The sequence below is a fragment of the Peromyscus leucopus genome, chromosome 5 (genome assembly GCF_004664715.2).
Source record: "Peromyscus leucopus breed LL Stock chromosome 5, UCI_PerLeu_2.1, whole genome shotgun sequence".
Classification (NCBI taxonomy): domain Eukaryota; kingdom Metazoa; phylum Chordata; class Mammalia; order Rodentia; family Cricetidae; genus Peromyscus; species Peromyscus leucopus.
Genome location: NC_051067.1, coordinates 44623697 through 44641785, shown reverse-complemented (window position 1 = coordinate 44641785; position 18089 = coordinate 44623697). Strand labels below are relative to the sequence as shown.

The 18089-nt window shown below is 36.5% G+C and overlaps 1 protein-coding gene across 1 annotated transcript in view; it reads right to left on the bottom strand.

Moving 5' to 3' along the window:
- Nucleotides 1-18089, bottom strand: part of Cdk13 (cyclin dependent kinase 13) — a 106134-nt gene that overhangs the window by 18261 nt on the left and 69784 nt on the right. The window contains exons 8-10 of the mRNA XM_037206459.1: nt 8950-9051; nt 8777-8854; nt 8681-8694 (exon numbers count right to left, since the gene is read on the bottom strand). Coding sequence (XP_037062354.1) covers nt 8681-8694; nt 8777-8854; nt 8950-9051 — 194 coding nt within the window. The remainder of the gene's footprint in view (nt 1-8680; nt 8695-8776; nt 8855-8949; nt 9052-18089) is intronic.

Here is an 18089-nt window from a genome sequence, read left to right as displayed (position 1 = left end):
TTGTCATTACTTCCTCTTTAGGTTTATTTTTGTTGGCTTTTTAAAATTTAGGTCAGTCTGAATGTAGAAGCTCTATATTCTTTACACCCTCACTTGGCGTATTTTCAACATTTGTAAATTTCCACAATTACATTTAAAAAGATTTCTAATGTGCATTTTTTCGATCCAGCTTTACCATTCAAGGGGACGATTATATAACTTTTAAAAACTCACTGCTTAAAATGAAAAGGACCCTATTTACATTTGTAACAGTTTATAATGGTTTATTTTCCAGCTTTCTTATTTTCCAATGTTCTTTGCAGCTGCAAAAGTATTGAATAATGCATTTTATGCGTATAACAGCATTTCAAAATTGCAACGAGTTCCAAGGCTGGCTGGAAAGATTTTTGCGACCTACTAGTCTTAAGATTAAAGGCTATGCCATCCACTATGCCAGAATGGCGAGAATTTATTTCCCAAGATACATAGTCTTTAAAAAAAAAAAATAAATAAATCAGTTATTACGCATACCAAACAACACTAATAACCTGAGACACTTTTAAACAAAGTTGCAATCTTTAGCTGGCTATGGGTGCCTACTGCCTTAATTCCCAGCACTTTGGGCCGGGGAGGCGAGGCAGGGGGAATCTCCACATTCAAGGCCACCCTTGCGCTACAAAAAGCAACGTTCCAGGAAGAGCCACGTGCAATCACTAGTGAAGAGATCCCAGTTCTCTAACCGAAACAACCACAAATAAAAGGTGGTGAAGAACCTTATCCGCTTTTTTTTTTGGTTTTTTACTTTTTTTGTTGTATTTTTTTTTTTCCCCCCCAAAAAGAAAACAACCGCCCAAACCACAGAAATAAATTGTCACCCCCACTCATCCCTGATTTCTGCCCCCTGCACTAGTATTTGCTTCCCACCCCTTCTGTCTATCACTCTCTCCTCCTAGTGCGAGGATGCCTAAACCTATGCTGCCCTACAAAATACTATAAGCGAGTCAGATATGTGTGAAAAATACCTGGCTATACCTTAATTTCCTTTTATTTATTTTAAATTTATTACCAATGCAGATTGAAACCAGAGTGTACTACACGTTGGGCAAGGTGTTTTACCACTGAGCTACATCCCCAGCTTAACTTTCTCGAACAAAGCAAATTATCAATAAATCAGTCATTGCAATGTAAGTCTTTAAAGAAGAATTTTGATTAGTATTTCCACTTGATTGGTTTTTCATATTTGATCTAGACACCAACCCTTCAGCACACACTTAGCCTCTGACTGAAGAAACGGTCATGTATCATGGCAGATATGGTGAGACAAGGAGCTCATTCCCTATGCCCCGAGGTGTGTTATCAGTCCTATTTCTACTGTGAAGAGCCCACATTACAGCATCCCACAACTCACAATAGTCACAGGACAGGTATCTGAACTAAGGTCTACTGAACTCAAAAGCCCACACCCTTTCAATATACTTTGCTGTCTGAGACGTTCACACTTCTTTCTAAGTAAGTTTAGTTTGTTGAATTTTCTTTCTAAAATAATGTTATAGAATCAAATCTTGAGCAACTTTTATAAATAGTTAACATCAGAATCAAACATGACAAAATACATAAACTAGAAAGTAAAACTTTCTTCCTTAGCAATCTCACTAGTCCATACTCAGGTAACAATTGCTGGCGCCTCTGATGTGTTTAACTAAAGGGGATCAAACTGTGAAACTGGTCTTATGCTGCTTTTCTACATTCTGCCCACAGCCTACCACTTCCCTTTTCAACTCTTAAGTATGCATTGAATAGATGGACTGAGCTGTTCTGCTCCTGATCATTCACTCACTCAGTCTTGGGGTCTTTAATTATTTTGTTGAAATTCATTTAGATGTCTACCCAAATGTTACCTTTCTTGAGTATTTTTTGTTTGTTTTTGGTTTTTTTTTTTTTTTTTTTTTTTTTTTTTTTTTTTTTTTTTTTTGAGACAGGGTTTCTCTGTGTAGCTTTGAAGCCTATCCTGGAACTCACTCTGTAGTCCACGCTGGCCTCTAACTCACAGAGATCAGCCCGCCTCTGCCTCCCGAGTGCTGGGATTAAAGGCGTGCGCCACCACCCGCCTGGCTAAGTTCTCCTATTCTTAATAAAGTCCTCTGATTCCTTTCTTCTTATTGTCCCCAACTCCATTTCTAATTATTTGCACATTTATCCTTCCACAGATAGAAAAAAACAAAAGCAAAAACAACCAAGTGTTCAGTGCGAAAACCCGTGTTTGGAAATTCTGTTATTTATTGTAAGGTAAGACAAAATGGCACTGGAGAGATGGCTCGGCAGTTATGTGCATCTACTGCCCCTTCAGAAGATCAGGTGTTCCAACGCCCTCTTCTGGACTCCTCAGGTGCTGCATGCATGTGATGTACACTCACCCATATAAAATTTTAAAAAATGTTTTAGTTTTTCTCAAATCAGAGTTTCACCATGGAATTCTTGCTGTCCCTGAAGCTCATTACATAGACCAGACTGGCCTCGAACCCAGAGATCTGCTTACTTCTACCTCCTGAGTGCTAGGATTAAAGGTATATGCCATTACACCCAGGAGAGAGAGAGAGAGAGAGAGAGAGAGAGAGAGAGAGAGAGAGAGAGAGAGAGAGAGAGGAGAGGAGAGGAGAGGAGAGAGAGAGAGAGAGAGAGAGAGAGAGAGAGAGAGAGAGAGAGAGAGAGAGAATATAAAATGGGGATGGAGAGATGCTCAAGGGTTTAGGAGCATATGCTGCTCTTGCAGAGGACCCCACATCTGGTGGCTCACAATGACCTGTAAGTCTAGTGCTAAAGTACCTGACACCTTTGGCCATTTGGAGCACCTACACACATCCACAAACTTAAAAATAATAAAAACAAACATAAAAGCAAACAACATTTAAAAAAGGATAAATTGCCATTTTAAAAAGACGTTTAAAGCCTACTAATAAAAAATAAACTATGCCCCTCCAGCAGCCTTTTAAAAACTATTTTAATTATGTATATTGTATGGATCTGTATATAAATCTGTGTCCACAAATATGATGCCCTGTGGAAGTCAGAAGAGGGTATCATATCATCTGAGCTGTTATTACAGGTAATTGTTAGCTGCCTGATGTGGGTGCTAGGCAAGAGCAGCAAATGTTCTTAGCCAGAGTCATCTCTCCAGATCCTTCTCCAACAGTTTTTAAAGTCTTAAAATTTTAAGAACATTATAGTTTTTCAATAATCCAAACATACACACACACACACACAGAGGCAATTTTATTAGAGGCATATCCTTCTTCCCCACTGTATTTTCTAGTTGGTACACATTTTTAAAAGCTACTGTTTTCTTTATACATAAGTACATGATGACAAACATCGTAAGTCTTTTGTCATTTTAATCAACCATTTTGTTCTCGGATATTTTAGGAGATTACTAGAAGGCAATTTTTCTTTTTCTTTTTTTTTTCTCTCCAATATTTTATCATTAAACATTATTTCAGCTATTAGTGGCATTTTTTTTACTGCATTTAATACTCCCTTATACTTAAAGAGCTTATATATACCCCCAGCAAATACTTATTCAAAGCTATCAAACAGATTACTTCATATCTATTAAAAAGACAAATTACAGTAAAAACATTTTTCCTAATACTTCCTTGTATTCTTGGGATGAACCTTATTTATGTTAAGTAATGTTATGAAATTTACCATTTTTCTATTAGTTCTTTAAAAAGTTCCTACATGCATACAATATATTTTATCATGATAAACTTCATAATGAAAACCAGAATACTGTTTGCTTTATCTCCCATAGAAATCTAAAATATAGAAAATTTTCATTCTGTCTTTATCAAATGTTACTGTTTGTGCATACTATATACAAAAAGTTCCATTAGTCCCATTTCTTACATGTACAGAATGGTTAATTCAAAGCTCAACTTTTCCACTTATTACTTGAAAGACCCTGGATAAATTCCCTTTTCTAAGATCTGGCTTTTTATACTAAATAGAAGACACTGCACTGTATGAAGTTTAATGGAAACAATTCAGGTGAATGACAAGAGCAATGCTTACTTTGAAGACTAGCTGTAATCACTAACTAGCTCCAGTCTACAACAGAAGCGGGACCAACAGTTAAGGTTTAGAGGAATCATAGTGAAAGAAGGCTTCCTCTTTGAAGAGGATGCACTGAACAGAAATCCGTACTACTAACATGTACACACCATACCCACAACACATCACTGACATTTAGTTTTGGTCTCTTTATTGTTTGCATTTCTTTTAAATACAGAGATAAAAAGCATTTTCAATGTACTAAGCATAATCCTTTTCTTTTTACTTATGAAATTTTTGCTCATCCTTAACTAGTGAGCAATGTTTTAAGGTTTCTGAAAAGCACTGATTCTATGTTTAACTAAACAATATAAATCAACTTTAAAAAAAAAAAAATCAACATTCAGCCAACTCTTGATACTCACATTTCTTAACTGAGTAGGATAAATATGTCCCCTTACTAGAAAGCTCCAGGCTACTAATCCCATTCTTTTTAACATGCCATACCTTCAAGATAATATTTACTGAGAAATAGAGAACATAAGAGTATGGAAACAGAAAGTTGGAAAACTGTTATATAATTGTTTAAGGAACATTATAACTAATGGTTTTAGAAATACTTGCAAGAATTTACCACTAACATGCCCAGGGCTGGTTCTTCAAAGTAATACTTTGATAGTGCCATTTTATATATTTAGGGCTTTCTAATGTGTTTTAGGGTTATTTTTTATGAATTAAACAATCTTATAGTTTTTATTTTCTTAGGTTATTTTCTCTATCAAAGTCTCATTTCCATTTTTCTTTTCACACCATTAAGTTACAAGATTAATTTACATAGTACATGTGTTAATATCCCAAAATGAAATCCTGGGTTTATACATAAAGCTCTACAGCTTTCTGTATTATAGCTCATTAAGTAGTTTTTAGTCCCTGGTTTTATTTTATCTGTCACCTGAATGCTCACTTCATTGGTTTTCATTTTCTTTTTCTTTTTTTTTTGGTTTTTCAAGACAGGGTTTCTCTGTGTAGCTTTGCGCCTTTCCTGGGACTTACTTGGTAATCCAGGCTGGCCTCGAACTCACAGAGATCCGCCTGCCTCTGCCTCCCGAGTGCTGGGATTAAAGGCGTGCGCCACCACCGCCCGGCGGTTTTCATTTTCTTAACTTATACAATAGTTGAGTCGCTCAACAACTGGGATATGTTCTGAGAACTGCATTGTTAGGTGATTCTGTCATCATATGAACATCAGAGGGTGTACTTAAACAAATCTAGTTGGTAAAATATACCTGATGTAGCTTCCTGATACGATCAAAAGAGGCAGTGAACACGAGTTATATAAGGCTGCAACCAGTAACATGGCATATTGTTTTACATTACTTATTTAAGTACAAGTACACATGAGAATAACAATAATAAAAAGTACAAATACAGTAAATAAATAAGCCAGTAACAGCAGTTTATTACCATTAATGAGTATTGTGTACTTAATGATTGTGGTAATTTGAATGTAATTGACCCCCATATGCTCATAGGGGGTGGCACTATTAGGAGGTGTGGCCTAGTTAAAGTGGATGTGGTCTGTTGGTGGAAGTGTGTCACTGTGGGGGTGGACTTTGAAGTCTCCTATGCTCAAGCTATGCCTAGTTCAGTTCACTTCCTGTTGACTATGGATCAAAGATGTGGAATTCTCAGGTCTTTCTCCAGAATCATGTTTTCGTTCACACTGCCATGTCTCACAATGATGATAAATGTATTCACCCTCTGAACTGTAAGCCACCCAATTAATGTTTTCCTTCATAAGAGTTGCCGTGGTCATGGTGTCTCTTCACAGCAACAGAAATCCTAATTAAGACAATGATTGTGTGTACTATGCTTACAAGTGACGAACACAGTAGAGTGGGCATCCCAAACTGTAGCCATCTGTACACTGCCATGTTAAAATAACTATGATAGCATTAGCTGATAGCAATTTTCAGCTTCACTAGATCACCATTGTCTATACAATTTGTGGTTGACAAAATGTCACCATACAGCACATGACTGCATCGAAGTCCCTGACTTTCTCCTAAACAAAGATTTAACTCATGATATTTTTACTTTTTTTTTTTTTTTTTTTTTTTTTGGTTTTTCGAGACAGGGTTTCTCTGCGTAGCTTTGCGCCTTTCCTGGAGCTCACTTGGTAGCCCAGGCTGGCCTCAAACTCACAGAGATCCACCTGGCTCTGCCTCCCGAGTGCTGGGATTAAAGGCGTGCGCCACCACTGCCCAGCTTGATATTTTTACATTTTATATACTACTTCTGATTTGTGTATGTATGTTTCAGCAGGCAGCCCATGTGTTGTGGCAGATGTGTGGAGAGGACAGCTTTCACAAATTAGTTCTCTGCTTTTCATCACATTGGTCCTCTGGTTCAAACTCAAGTCATTAGGCTTTGTGGAAAGCATCTTTACCCACTGAACGACCTCTCCATTCCTACTGCTCCTTTTAAAATGCATTTTAACTTTATTCTATTTTATTTAGAGACTATATTCTAGTATTTAATTATTTGGGAATTCTCACTTTTGGTGTATTCTAATATGTAACTAATGCTTATAAAAGTTCAAATTAGCACTGAAAAATACACTTATTATTTGGAGGAGTATCAGCTCCTCTTGATTTTAGTTCACTTGTCTGTCATACCAAAAAGGAAAGATAAAAGCTTGATGTGTTTCTGGTAAATTCTGTCCCTGCTTTGGTTTTATATATCCCTTAAATTTCATGTGTTGGAAAATTAACCCCAAAGCTCCATTTGAATTTGATAGGTATAAATCCTGGGGGTGCGAGGTGGGAAAGTCAGGAAGACTCATTGAGTTATTGCAGGGCATCTCTACTATAAAGCTAGCCTCTGGTTAACTTTGTCTCTCTATGCCATCTTAGGGCTTTACAGAATTTACTATTAATAAAAAGGACCTCGCCGGGCGTTGGTGGCGCACGCCTTTAATCCCAGCACTCGGGAGGCAGAGCCAGGCGGATCTCTGTGAGTTCGAGGCCAGTCTGGGCTGCCAAGTGAGCTCCAGGAAAGGCGCAAAGCTACACAGAGAAACCCTGTCTCGAAAAACCAAAAAAAAAAAAAAAAAAAAAAAAAGGACCTCACCATGTACTGCTTCTCAGTCCCAAACTGCCAGCCTTGAAAATTATGAGGTGAACAATTTGTATTCTGTATGTATTATCTAGCCTGTGGTATTCAGTCAGTAACAAAGGGAAATAGACTGAGATAGCCCTTTATATTTGTAATTTCATTAAAAGTGCCATGTTTGGCCGGGCGGTGGTAGCGCACACCTTTAATCCCAGCACTCGAGAGGCAGAGCCAGGCGGATCTCTGTGAGTTCAAGGCCAGCCTGGGCTATCAAGTGAGTTCCAGGAAAGGTGCAAAGCTACACAGAGAAACCCTGTCTCGAAAAACCAAAAAAAAAAAAAAAAAAAAAAAAAAAAAGCGTCATGTTTGGACACCCGTGGGACACGTGCTTCCATTTTATGAGGCACCTGGCTACCCTGGCGTTGAAGCAGTGACAATTCCAGCCAGGGTACTTCTGACTGTCGGCGTGCTATTCCCCAGAGAAAAGGGACCTGAACACACCATTTGGGTTTTTTTGTTGTTGTTGTTTTTGTTTTTGTTTTTTGCTGTGCTCTATAGCAGAAGAAAAAATAATCTGATTCAACCACTGGAAAGAACAATATTAAGTTTGGGGAGTCCTGCCTTTTTTTTTCCTGAGGGGAGAATTAAGGGTTAGCCACGCTCTAATACTGTAATGAACTTCCCCAAAGGCAGAATGTCCATTCTCTGGACTTTCTTCTTTGATTAAAGTGTTCTCTTTCTGGATTGTATCTTTCAAATTTCTAAGACAAGTTGGGAATCCTCTGGTTACTGTCTGTTGCTCTCTATTTTTTTCAGTTAGCAAAGAAAAATGCTGTAAATTTGTGTTTCCTTTAAAATTCTCTATAAAAACACCTTATTCTCATTGAAACTTTCATGCAAATCTTCTAAGTTATACATTTACATTACTATAGAGAAAACCAAACTCCTTTAAAAAAGAAAAGAATTTAAAGCTTGGTAAGATGACTTACACCTGGTAATCTCAGCATGAGAGACTAAGGCAAGAGAACTCCAAAGAGTTCAAGGTTGGCCTGGGCTACACAGTAAGCTCGAAGCCAGCCTGTGCTAAAATAAGAAATCCTGTTTTGACAGGAAAAGAAAAACAAAAAGGGAAAATGAAAAAAAGAATACTCTTAAAATGCAATATAAACAGAAAGTTGACTAATGTGTATAAGCTAACTGCTTGTGAATTATATCCTGAAAGCCTATAAAAAATGGCGTATGTGAATAAGTACACACATACATTCTGGTATACACACATAGACACAAAACTATATGTAAACTTACTTTGTGTACATAGAAGGAAGTATTTATTCATGAATTCTCTCCTACGTCATATTACTCAGCCCTATGAGGGACTAAGTTCTGTGATTTAATTCATCTCTTCACCACAAATATGCCAGAATAAACAAAGGAACAAACAAAAACACGTTTAAGATTACACCTTAATTTTACTGGACCAGTATCAGAGGGCCCGTACGCTAGTTTGTCCTCCATTTAGTAGTCGCTAGACTTCAATGGAACCATGTTGCTCCCCTGAAGAGACAAGCTTGAAATGAGTTCAATACTCTGTGGAGTACAATGTCATCCATTCCCAAAACTGTCCCCAGCAGCTTACCTTATTAGCTCTAGCTGTGCAAGTTCCTGATTTGCCTGAAATATAGGCTTTTTAGTGAAGAGTTCGCCAAGGATACATCTAATAGAGAAAAGTACAGCTGTCAGTATTCAATTTTCTCATTTTAATTCACTATCAAAACTTTTTAGTACTATAAGCCAATGTGTCTATCTTACCCACAGCTCCATACATCAATAGCTGGTGTATATCGTTCTTCTCCCAAGAGCAGTTCGGGTGGACGGTACCACAAAGTAATGACCTTGTTCGTATATGGTCGACTGAAGAAAAAAAAAACAAAAAACCAACAAACACAAAAAACCCTCTTTAAAGTTAGCATTTGTAATAAGACATTCTATTAGGAAATACAATATATTTTGGATAATCAAAGCAATCCTACAATCACATTTAAAACTAAGATATTTAATACACAATCATAAAATGCATGGACAGTAAGCAGAAAATCCCTCAACATGAGAATATAAAAATAAGCAGTTAGCTATTAGCTGTAATTTGGTCAAAGAGAAGTCCCTCATCAACTCAATTGCTGAGTAATGATTTTCCTTGCCTTAAAGGTTTTTAAATGATGAATTCATTAAAAAAAAAAAAATGGGTTCACAAACCTGACAAAGGACTAACAAAACAAAATGGAGTTCAAATTGAGATCACCTAACAAAATGCCTGCTTTTGTTTGGGTCTGAGGATTGAATCCAAGACTCTTCATGTGCTAGGCAAGTGCTCTACCTAAATCCTTAACAAAAGTTTGCACTTTATTTCCGTGTGCTAGGATTCAATGCGGGCACCACCACAGTTGGCCCCTAGCAACGAGGCATATCTGTGAAAATATTTAGCACATTTGGATGCACTCTGGTTGTGAAAATAAAGTAGATATTGACTATAAAAGTAGTAGTGGTCTAGTCTACACAGAACCACAAGCTACTGCTATGGTGCTTTATCAGAAAACTACAAAAATAATATACATGTAAACTGAGATTACTTAAATCTAGCCAAGTTATAATAATGTTAAGTCTGACCATCATCACAGTACAAACTCAGCAGCAAAGTATTTCTAAACATCAGACAACAGTCCCATTCTCCATGATTTATATGAATGAAAATGACCCTAAAAAAATCAGGACCTATGGCTAAAGTATAGACTTCAGAGTAACTACCTCTTTAGAGCAATTATAAACCTTATAATTGTTTTAGATGTCTTCCAAATGACAGGGACTACAACTAAAAGGACAAAGAGTGAATTCCCCAGGAAGGCTGTATTCCAAGCCCATTCGTTCACCTGACATGGGTTGGATCAGATTCATTTGGGGAAAAGAAAAAATGCACACAATTTAATCCAATAACTTCTTTTAGCAAACATAGGTCTGAAATCCCAGGAAGCCGAAGATCCATCTGAACTGCTCTGGCACAACTCGGCCTAATTTCTCTAAATAATCTGAGCGCTAATACTGTAAATTATCAATTTGGGCACCACAATTTTCCCAAGCCCTACCCCCCAAAAAAAAACTTCCGTTGACATTGGTTAAACTGAATTAAGCAGCAAGAGTCTTTTTTTTTTTTAATTTGGTTCAGTTTTATTTTCAGGCAAAGTCTCACTATCTAGCCCTGGCTGGTCTAGGATTTGCTTTGTAGCCAGGATGGCCTTGAGTTTCCAGTAACTTTACTACCTCTGACCTCCAAGAACTAGGAGTCAGGCATATACCACTATGTCTGGCTAGAATGCCTATGAAGCAAATGAAAATTGAGTATACTTTCCTTAGTAACTTCTCTTTGCTTATTTTCTAGCATCAACTATCTTCATATAAAGTATTTTAAACCCTGGCTGTTCTAATAAAGATGTACTTAATCATTCTTATTTAAGCATAATTCCTTCCAAATTTTCTTTCTTACTTCCCATTAATTCAATGATGCACAGCAAAAGATCTGCCAGCATCAGGTCTAATCTCTACTCTCAATAATTCATTTTGGCATGATTCTACTGTCTTAAACTCTCTATATTTTCTATCTTGACTCAAAAGAATAAAGGCTCATTCACAAACACCAAGCCCAGGAAAACACAGGCTACAATAGAGCACTTAAATGTAACATTAAGGTGACATGTAAGTGAGCATGTTGGGGGAAGAAAGCTTGGAAACTATGAGGATTAGCTTCTAAATTGTTTCAAGGGTCTATACGCACCTGAAGCTTATGCTGTAAGACTGAAACTAGATTGACTACTCTCAAAGAAATATTTAAATTGATATAAATCTAATTTTTTAAATTTAAAAAATAATGAAAGTTTTAGAGAATCTACAAATATTCAGGTGTTGAAATTTTATTTAAAAGAAGTGTTCAAAATAAAAGATTAGTTTACATGTCACATATCAAACTATGTAATTTATTACACAGTCACTTTTAGCTTCAAGTTTGGCTAACAGCCTTTATCAAATTTAGAATAGTCAATTTTCAAAATGATTAAACACAAAATGACACAAAGTATAGTTCTAAGTGTATCAAAGTATTTAATGTACAGCTAATTGTTTTCCAAGTATTTCTAAAATGTTACTTTTTGTCAGATACTCTCTGCTTGTTTGGTACACATTCCAAGGCTTCTTCTATACAATCCTAACAACTTTGGAGCTTGGGGGAGGGTTGTTCAGAGGAATAGATTTGGTTATGGTGTTCGTTATCTTACAAGTTTGACAAGATCATTCTATGAAATTCAAAAAGATTCATGTAAAGGGATACACCTAAGAAAGATTTAAATGCTTAATTTCTCCAACAATACATGATAAAATCTTCAGTGGTTTCTTTCATTCTATAATTTGTAGTATTTTTGAGACAAGAAGGAAAGCCTTCAGGTAATTAACTACTCAAGAGAAATTTAGGTCATTCTGCTAAAACCTACCCAGTTGCTGCAGGAAGACAACCCAGGGACCTTTCTTTGCTTTTGTGGGTGGGGAATGGGCATGATCTCCCCATGTAGCCCCCTCAGGTAGGCCTCACATAAAAGGCTTCCTGTTGTAGCCTCCTAGATGCTAAGATGACAGATAGTATGTCATCATAGCTAGCCTGGAATCATCAACAAGCTCATCTTAAATACTTTGAAAAAAGGATTTCAATAGTTACAACCCAAGTCTGAGCCACTACTACTAATTCAACAGTATAGTCATTGGTTTCCTCACCTCTAAAGTGCCCTTGCCTGCCATCTTTTTTAAAACATCTTGTTTTAAAAACATAAAATCAGGTCATATCCGACTGCAAATAAATACAACTTCAGACTCTTATTAAACACCAGGTGCTTCCCAGTAGCTGAGCTTCTCCTACTGGAATACTCTTTGTCTGGGTCTTAATTAAATTTTCTTTGTTCACCCTCAGATCTTAGTTCCAATTTACTTCTTCAAAGACAGCTCTCCTAAGTGATCTATCAACAATTCCTCCAGCCACTGTCACTACAGCCAGAATCCTGAAGTCATTATTTTACCTGAGCTGTAGCACTACTTAAACTCTGTAACTTCTCTGAATACCACATAAATGAGACAGGGATTTATTTGGTCTGCCTTTTACAGTTCTAATGCCTAGCCTTTGGATACTTCTTACATCATACTCTGTCCAAGTTAGAACTCGTGTGTACTTTTAACTGACTGGCATGCTGTAACTACTTAACAGTAAGTACAAACTTTTTTCTCACGCCCCTTCTTTTCTTTTGCCTTTATACTTTTTAATACTTTCACATTCCTTTTATCTTGTAAAGAAATAATTTTTCAATTCCTGTAACATAATGCTATACATTGAAAAATAAAACTCATTTTCCCCCATAGATGCTGTCATCATAGTAAGACCACTTGTCTACTCTGAAATGTGCAAGTTTGTAAGTATCTATAAGAACCTACATCATAGCTTTCAAAAGTTAATTTGTTACCCTCTGCTGCAAATCCTGTCTCCTGTTTCCACAACCAGCAGCACTTGCGGTAGAGAACAAGCGCTGTCCTCTTGGACTTGCTCCTTTCTTCTACAGCAGCTGCCCCGCTATATACACTACACTTCTCATCCTCACTGCAATGAGATGTGGCCATGCGACCAACTGCATGCTACTGAAACAGGAATATACATGCTAAGACCCTTTTTTAGACATGATTCTTAATACCACCCCCGTCTTTTTGTATTTCTGGCAACAGCCTTGAAAGGCATTATAAAAGATAGCAGATTTTCCACCCATGTTTTCTGGATGACATTATGTGACAGTCATCATTTGAACTGATGCTATGGTTAAATATTAATGATAGACTGAGATAAGCAACAATTATTAAGTGAGAAATTATAATACTTTAAGCCATTACTAAATGTTTACAATGGTTTTGCCTCTCCTAACTCTAAATGTATCCAGCTACTTAATTAAGCACTTATAGGTAGGAGTGGAGACAGATTTTCCACAATAGGTACTGGGCTCCAACTATTCTCCAGTAGAGACCCTTATGACATAATTCGCCTCTTTCGAACACACAGTGCACTGCCTAGTTCTAGCCACAATAATTTTTATCAAAATTTAGTGCAACAGCTTTCTAATCAATTTTTCTTGCTTCCAGATTTTCAAGGCTAATTCACTTTCCAAAACACACTAAAAATGATAGTCTGAAAACATATTACTAAAACCCATTGGTTCTAGTGACTAGTCACGCAAGGACAATAAATCCCTTTATTACTGGTTCCTGTTCCAACCACACTGAATCTTCAGTTCTCTGAAATGGCTGAGTGAATGTACATTTTCTAGAGCAAGGAGACAGAAACCAAGTTGGGAAAAAAAGAGAAAAAAAAAAAAAAAAAAACTTTGAAGAACTGAATGGTGCTTTAATGTTTTAAACAAACTCCTTTAACAAAATAAGTTGGTGGAGCATTCCTGAAATCCCAGCAATCAGTAGGCTGACAGACAGGAGGATTTCCAGTTTGATACGGAGGTTAAGGCCAATCTGGGCTATACAGTAACACCCTAACTACAATTTTAAAAAAGTAGGTTGGTGCTCTGGTTCTACCCCCAACCCCTGCTCCTCCAAAAAGGGTGCCATACCTCATTTTTCATTTTACTTTAAGTGAGAAAAAAAAAGCAAACACTGAGAAAGTGTGCAGACAGAAGGACTTTAATCATAAAAGCAATTTTCAACATAAGGAGAGCTAAGAGGACACTGAAGCCAATTTCACAAACCACATCACTCAGCACAGCTGATTATACAGTATTATCAAGAAAATGCTCCATGTTATGAGTAGATTGTTGTATTTACAAAGGTAAAGATCAAAGTAAATAAGACTGAAATTATGGTTAAAAGTAAAAATAACTTAAATCCCAAGAAACTCAGAGAATTGTTGCAATCTGAAGAGACAATCCAAATGTAGAAATAACTTAAAATCCAGAATCCTCAAATTTTAGCTTTTCCACCTTGGTTTTCCTGGGCTGGTTACCTACTGCCAACATCCTAACAATAACACACCATAGAAAGAATTTAAAAGTAACAAATATATATATTCTTCTTCATGGATAAAAAAATAATTGTACTTCTGAAAAGTTAATCCTGTTTTTTTACAAAAATTGGATCAACACTTTACTGAAGATAGTTCACTGAAAAAAATAGTTATTTGGTTGTATGCATTTATTCACTTAGAAAAAGGGACAGATTGAGAATATGAAATGAATCATTTCAATTTATTTCCAGACTTGTTCCATAATCTACTCAAGGACAGACAGACACACAAACACCATGTCAGTAAATTAGAGTTCAATAAGTGAGTTCAATAAGCTGTTATTTACAGGTGGCAAAGCTAAACTTTTTAAATACTTCAGAAATAAGAGTCTAAAAGTCAGTGACTCTCAACTGTGCTTTCTATGAAGTATCGTCCTCTATAGACCACTACCAACTTTAGGTTTGCTTTACAGTGCCAGGTATTAACCCCAGTACCTTGAGCATGCTGGGCAAGTACTATACTACCAAACTAGTCTCTGGCCCCCATTACCAGTTTTTGAAAAGGGAAAGCTGACACTATCATTTTATCAATAAGAGAAGAGATATCTGGAGAGGTGGGTAACAACAGCAGAAAAAAAAATGCCTTAAAAAAACTTTACCTTAATATAATTATCAAAATAGTTGGGGTTTGTGTTTTCATTTTTTAGCTTCCTAGTTTGGTATTGTAACAGAGTTGAACATGACTATGGGGAAAATGAAAATTCTGTAACTTGTTATTCCACTTCTAGAACAAAAACATATATATGACAGGGGAGCTAGGAGGATAAAGACAGTTAAATTCAGCAAATCTGGGACTAGAGATGGGTCAGTGGTTAAGAGCACTGGCTACTCTTCAGAGAACCCAGGTCCAATTCCCAGCATCCATATGGCAGCTCAAAACCATCTATAACTCCAACTTCAGGGTATCCAACACCCTTCTAGCCACCTTGATACTGCACATACATGGTGGATATACATACATGCAGACAAAATACTTATTCAAATAAATTCAGCAAACTCTTTGCTATAAAACCGCTACAAAAATTGTTGGTAGCCTAATGGTACCCTTTAAAAACACATCAAGGTATGATTCAGGGGGCTTAAACAGAAAATACTACAGAGAACAATGTTTCTGTACAAAACTCCACATTTACTTCCTAGCTCTTTGGAAACTGACTGGCAGTGTGAACAAACAAAAGCCTTGTATTTTGACTTGTACAAAATAAAGACATACCACTCATCTCAGAGGACTTTCTCTACAAATAATTATCATGAAGCTAGCTACTTAAAAAATAAATCAACATATAAAGACCTTCCCTTTGTCCCCTTTCTTTAAACAATTCAAACTGAATTAGGTACTGTGCTAAGCATTAATGGGTGCTTAGGCCAAACAAATAACATGGTTGTAGTTCATTAGTGTCCAGTAGTAATATAGCCATAAATTATAATAATGTACCAAAGCGCTACACACACACAAAATAGTAATGATGATGATGTGCCACAAACAAATGAAAGAAGATGCAGTGACACATTTTTCAAAATGAAACAATGGAAATTATAATTGCATAAAAGAAAAACAATTTATGTAGACTTGCAGAGGTATTTCAGAACACTGTGTTTAGGGAATTGTAAGTTCAACAATGCTACTATGGGGGCATGGCTGGAAATGGCAGTGTCTAGGAATGGGAGTAGAGAACATGAAACAAAGAGACTAAAGGCAGGGAATATTCTTTAGAGGGATATGTATGGTTGATAATATGTATGTACGTACGTTTACACACACACACACACACACACACACACACACACACACACACACACACACGAAAACAAATGGATAACCAAAGAAAAGTAGTATCTTTTTTCCCCTGGCATTTTAGACAGGGCTTAATTTAAGATATGCCGATCACCTAGGTAGAGATGTGCAGCAAACAACCTGAAAAATACCAACATTGGAAATTTAGATTTGTAGTGAGAACATGGATGAGATTGCCAAGGAGGTGGTGGGAATGGGACAGTAGGACAATGCTAGAAAATTTAATTGCCTTTTCCATTTTACATAATCAAAATGGTGAATACATGAGGAAAAAAAGAACTGCAAATTTATTTTGATTTTACAATTAAGTCATCGACCTGAATGAGATTTCCATTTGTGAAGGCTGTTGAGGAACATTTTTTACTGTTATCCATATCACTCTGTAATAGTCTTTCTCTTGTCTTATTGTCATGGTTTATAGTTTTGTTTTTAGCTTCCCAAAAGATGCTCAGCATTACTCGGAAACCCCAGAGTTCCCTGCAGTACAGTAGGACAGTTCTGCAGATCAGAGCCCCCTTCTCCCAAAACACATTAGGTGTTTTAAAGCATATGAAATAAAGCATTGTTTCCATCTCTAAAATGACAATAATTCTAGATTTAGGGACAATGAAAGTCTCTAAACAAGTGGCAAGAGAGAAATAGCCACTAGATGGCAACATTGCTTTCCACACATTCTGCCTGAAAAGGATGGGTTAGCAAATGTTAAAGTCCTTTCCTCCTTTCCCCTCTCATGGGATCACACAGAAATTGCAGCAGACTTTCGTTACTATTTAAGGAAGTTTTGATAATGGCAACTTTTAGAAACATAACAGGTATGTATGTTTGTAAATTTGCTTGAATATTTTGTAGGAACTTTGCAGCATTTTGGGTTTTGGTAGTTTTGTGGGTTGAACCCACAGCCTCAAACACGCCAGACAGGTGCTCTACCACTGAGCAACACTTTGAGCCCAGCATTTGGAGATATGTATGAGTGTTTTGCCTGTATATCAATAAGTGCTCCTTGTGTGTGCCTGGTGCCATGGAGACCAGAACCAGAAGATGGCATTAGATACCCTAAAACTGGAGTTCCAGATGGTAGTTAGGTGTTATCACAGGGCTGCAAGAAACCAGACCTGGGTCCTCTGCAAGAGCAACAAGTCCTCTCAACTACTGAGCCATGTCATCCAGGCCCAAATGTAGAAGCATTAAATCCATCACCATAATATTTAGAGTCATGAAACTCACTAACTGGCTTAACCAAGATTTTACAGCAACACCAATTCAGTGGCAGAAGTAGCAACACGAGGCCATTTCAAGACCTAACTGAACTACAAAGTATGTCTGAGGCTGACCTGGAATATATATACTCTGTCTCAAGAAATACTTACAAATGGATAAGGATAATGCAAAGACTACAAGCAAAGTAATTTTCTCAACTTAGGACTACAGAATTTATTTTCCTCAAACTTCAAACCAATAATACATATACTGTTATAACGTTTCCTCTAAAAAAAGCAGTTAATTTCAATTTTTGTGGAAACACTTTTGTTGTCCTATGGGAAAAGACATTTATAATATATATATATATATATATATATATGTATATATATATGTATAATATATAAATGTAGCTATACAATATTTTTTCTGGAACATCTATTCCAAATACACAGGGATATCTTCTATAAAAAGAACTTTTTAGCTATAAAAGGTTCTTAGGTGTATTCTAATATGGATGAAACATAACAAGAAAGAAAGAAGGAAATTACATTCAAGTATGGCAGATAAATTGCATCAAGCAACTGCAGTGAAATATGAGGGGATTAAGAAAATAGAATCCTTAACCAAATAACCCCACCCCAAAGAATAGCCAGATAAGTCAGAAATTTAAAATGGTTATTCAAGTGAAGTTTTAGATTAAGGAACATTAAGATCATTTTCTTTGCAAACTCTACCAAAAGAAACATTACTATATTGTAGAAATATTTAAAAATTTAGAGCCAGGCATAGAGATGCACATCTTTAATCTCAACACTTG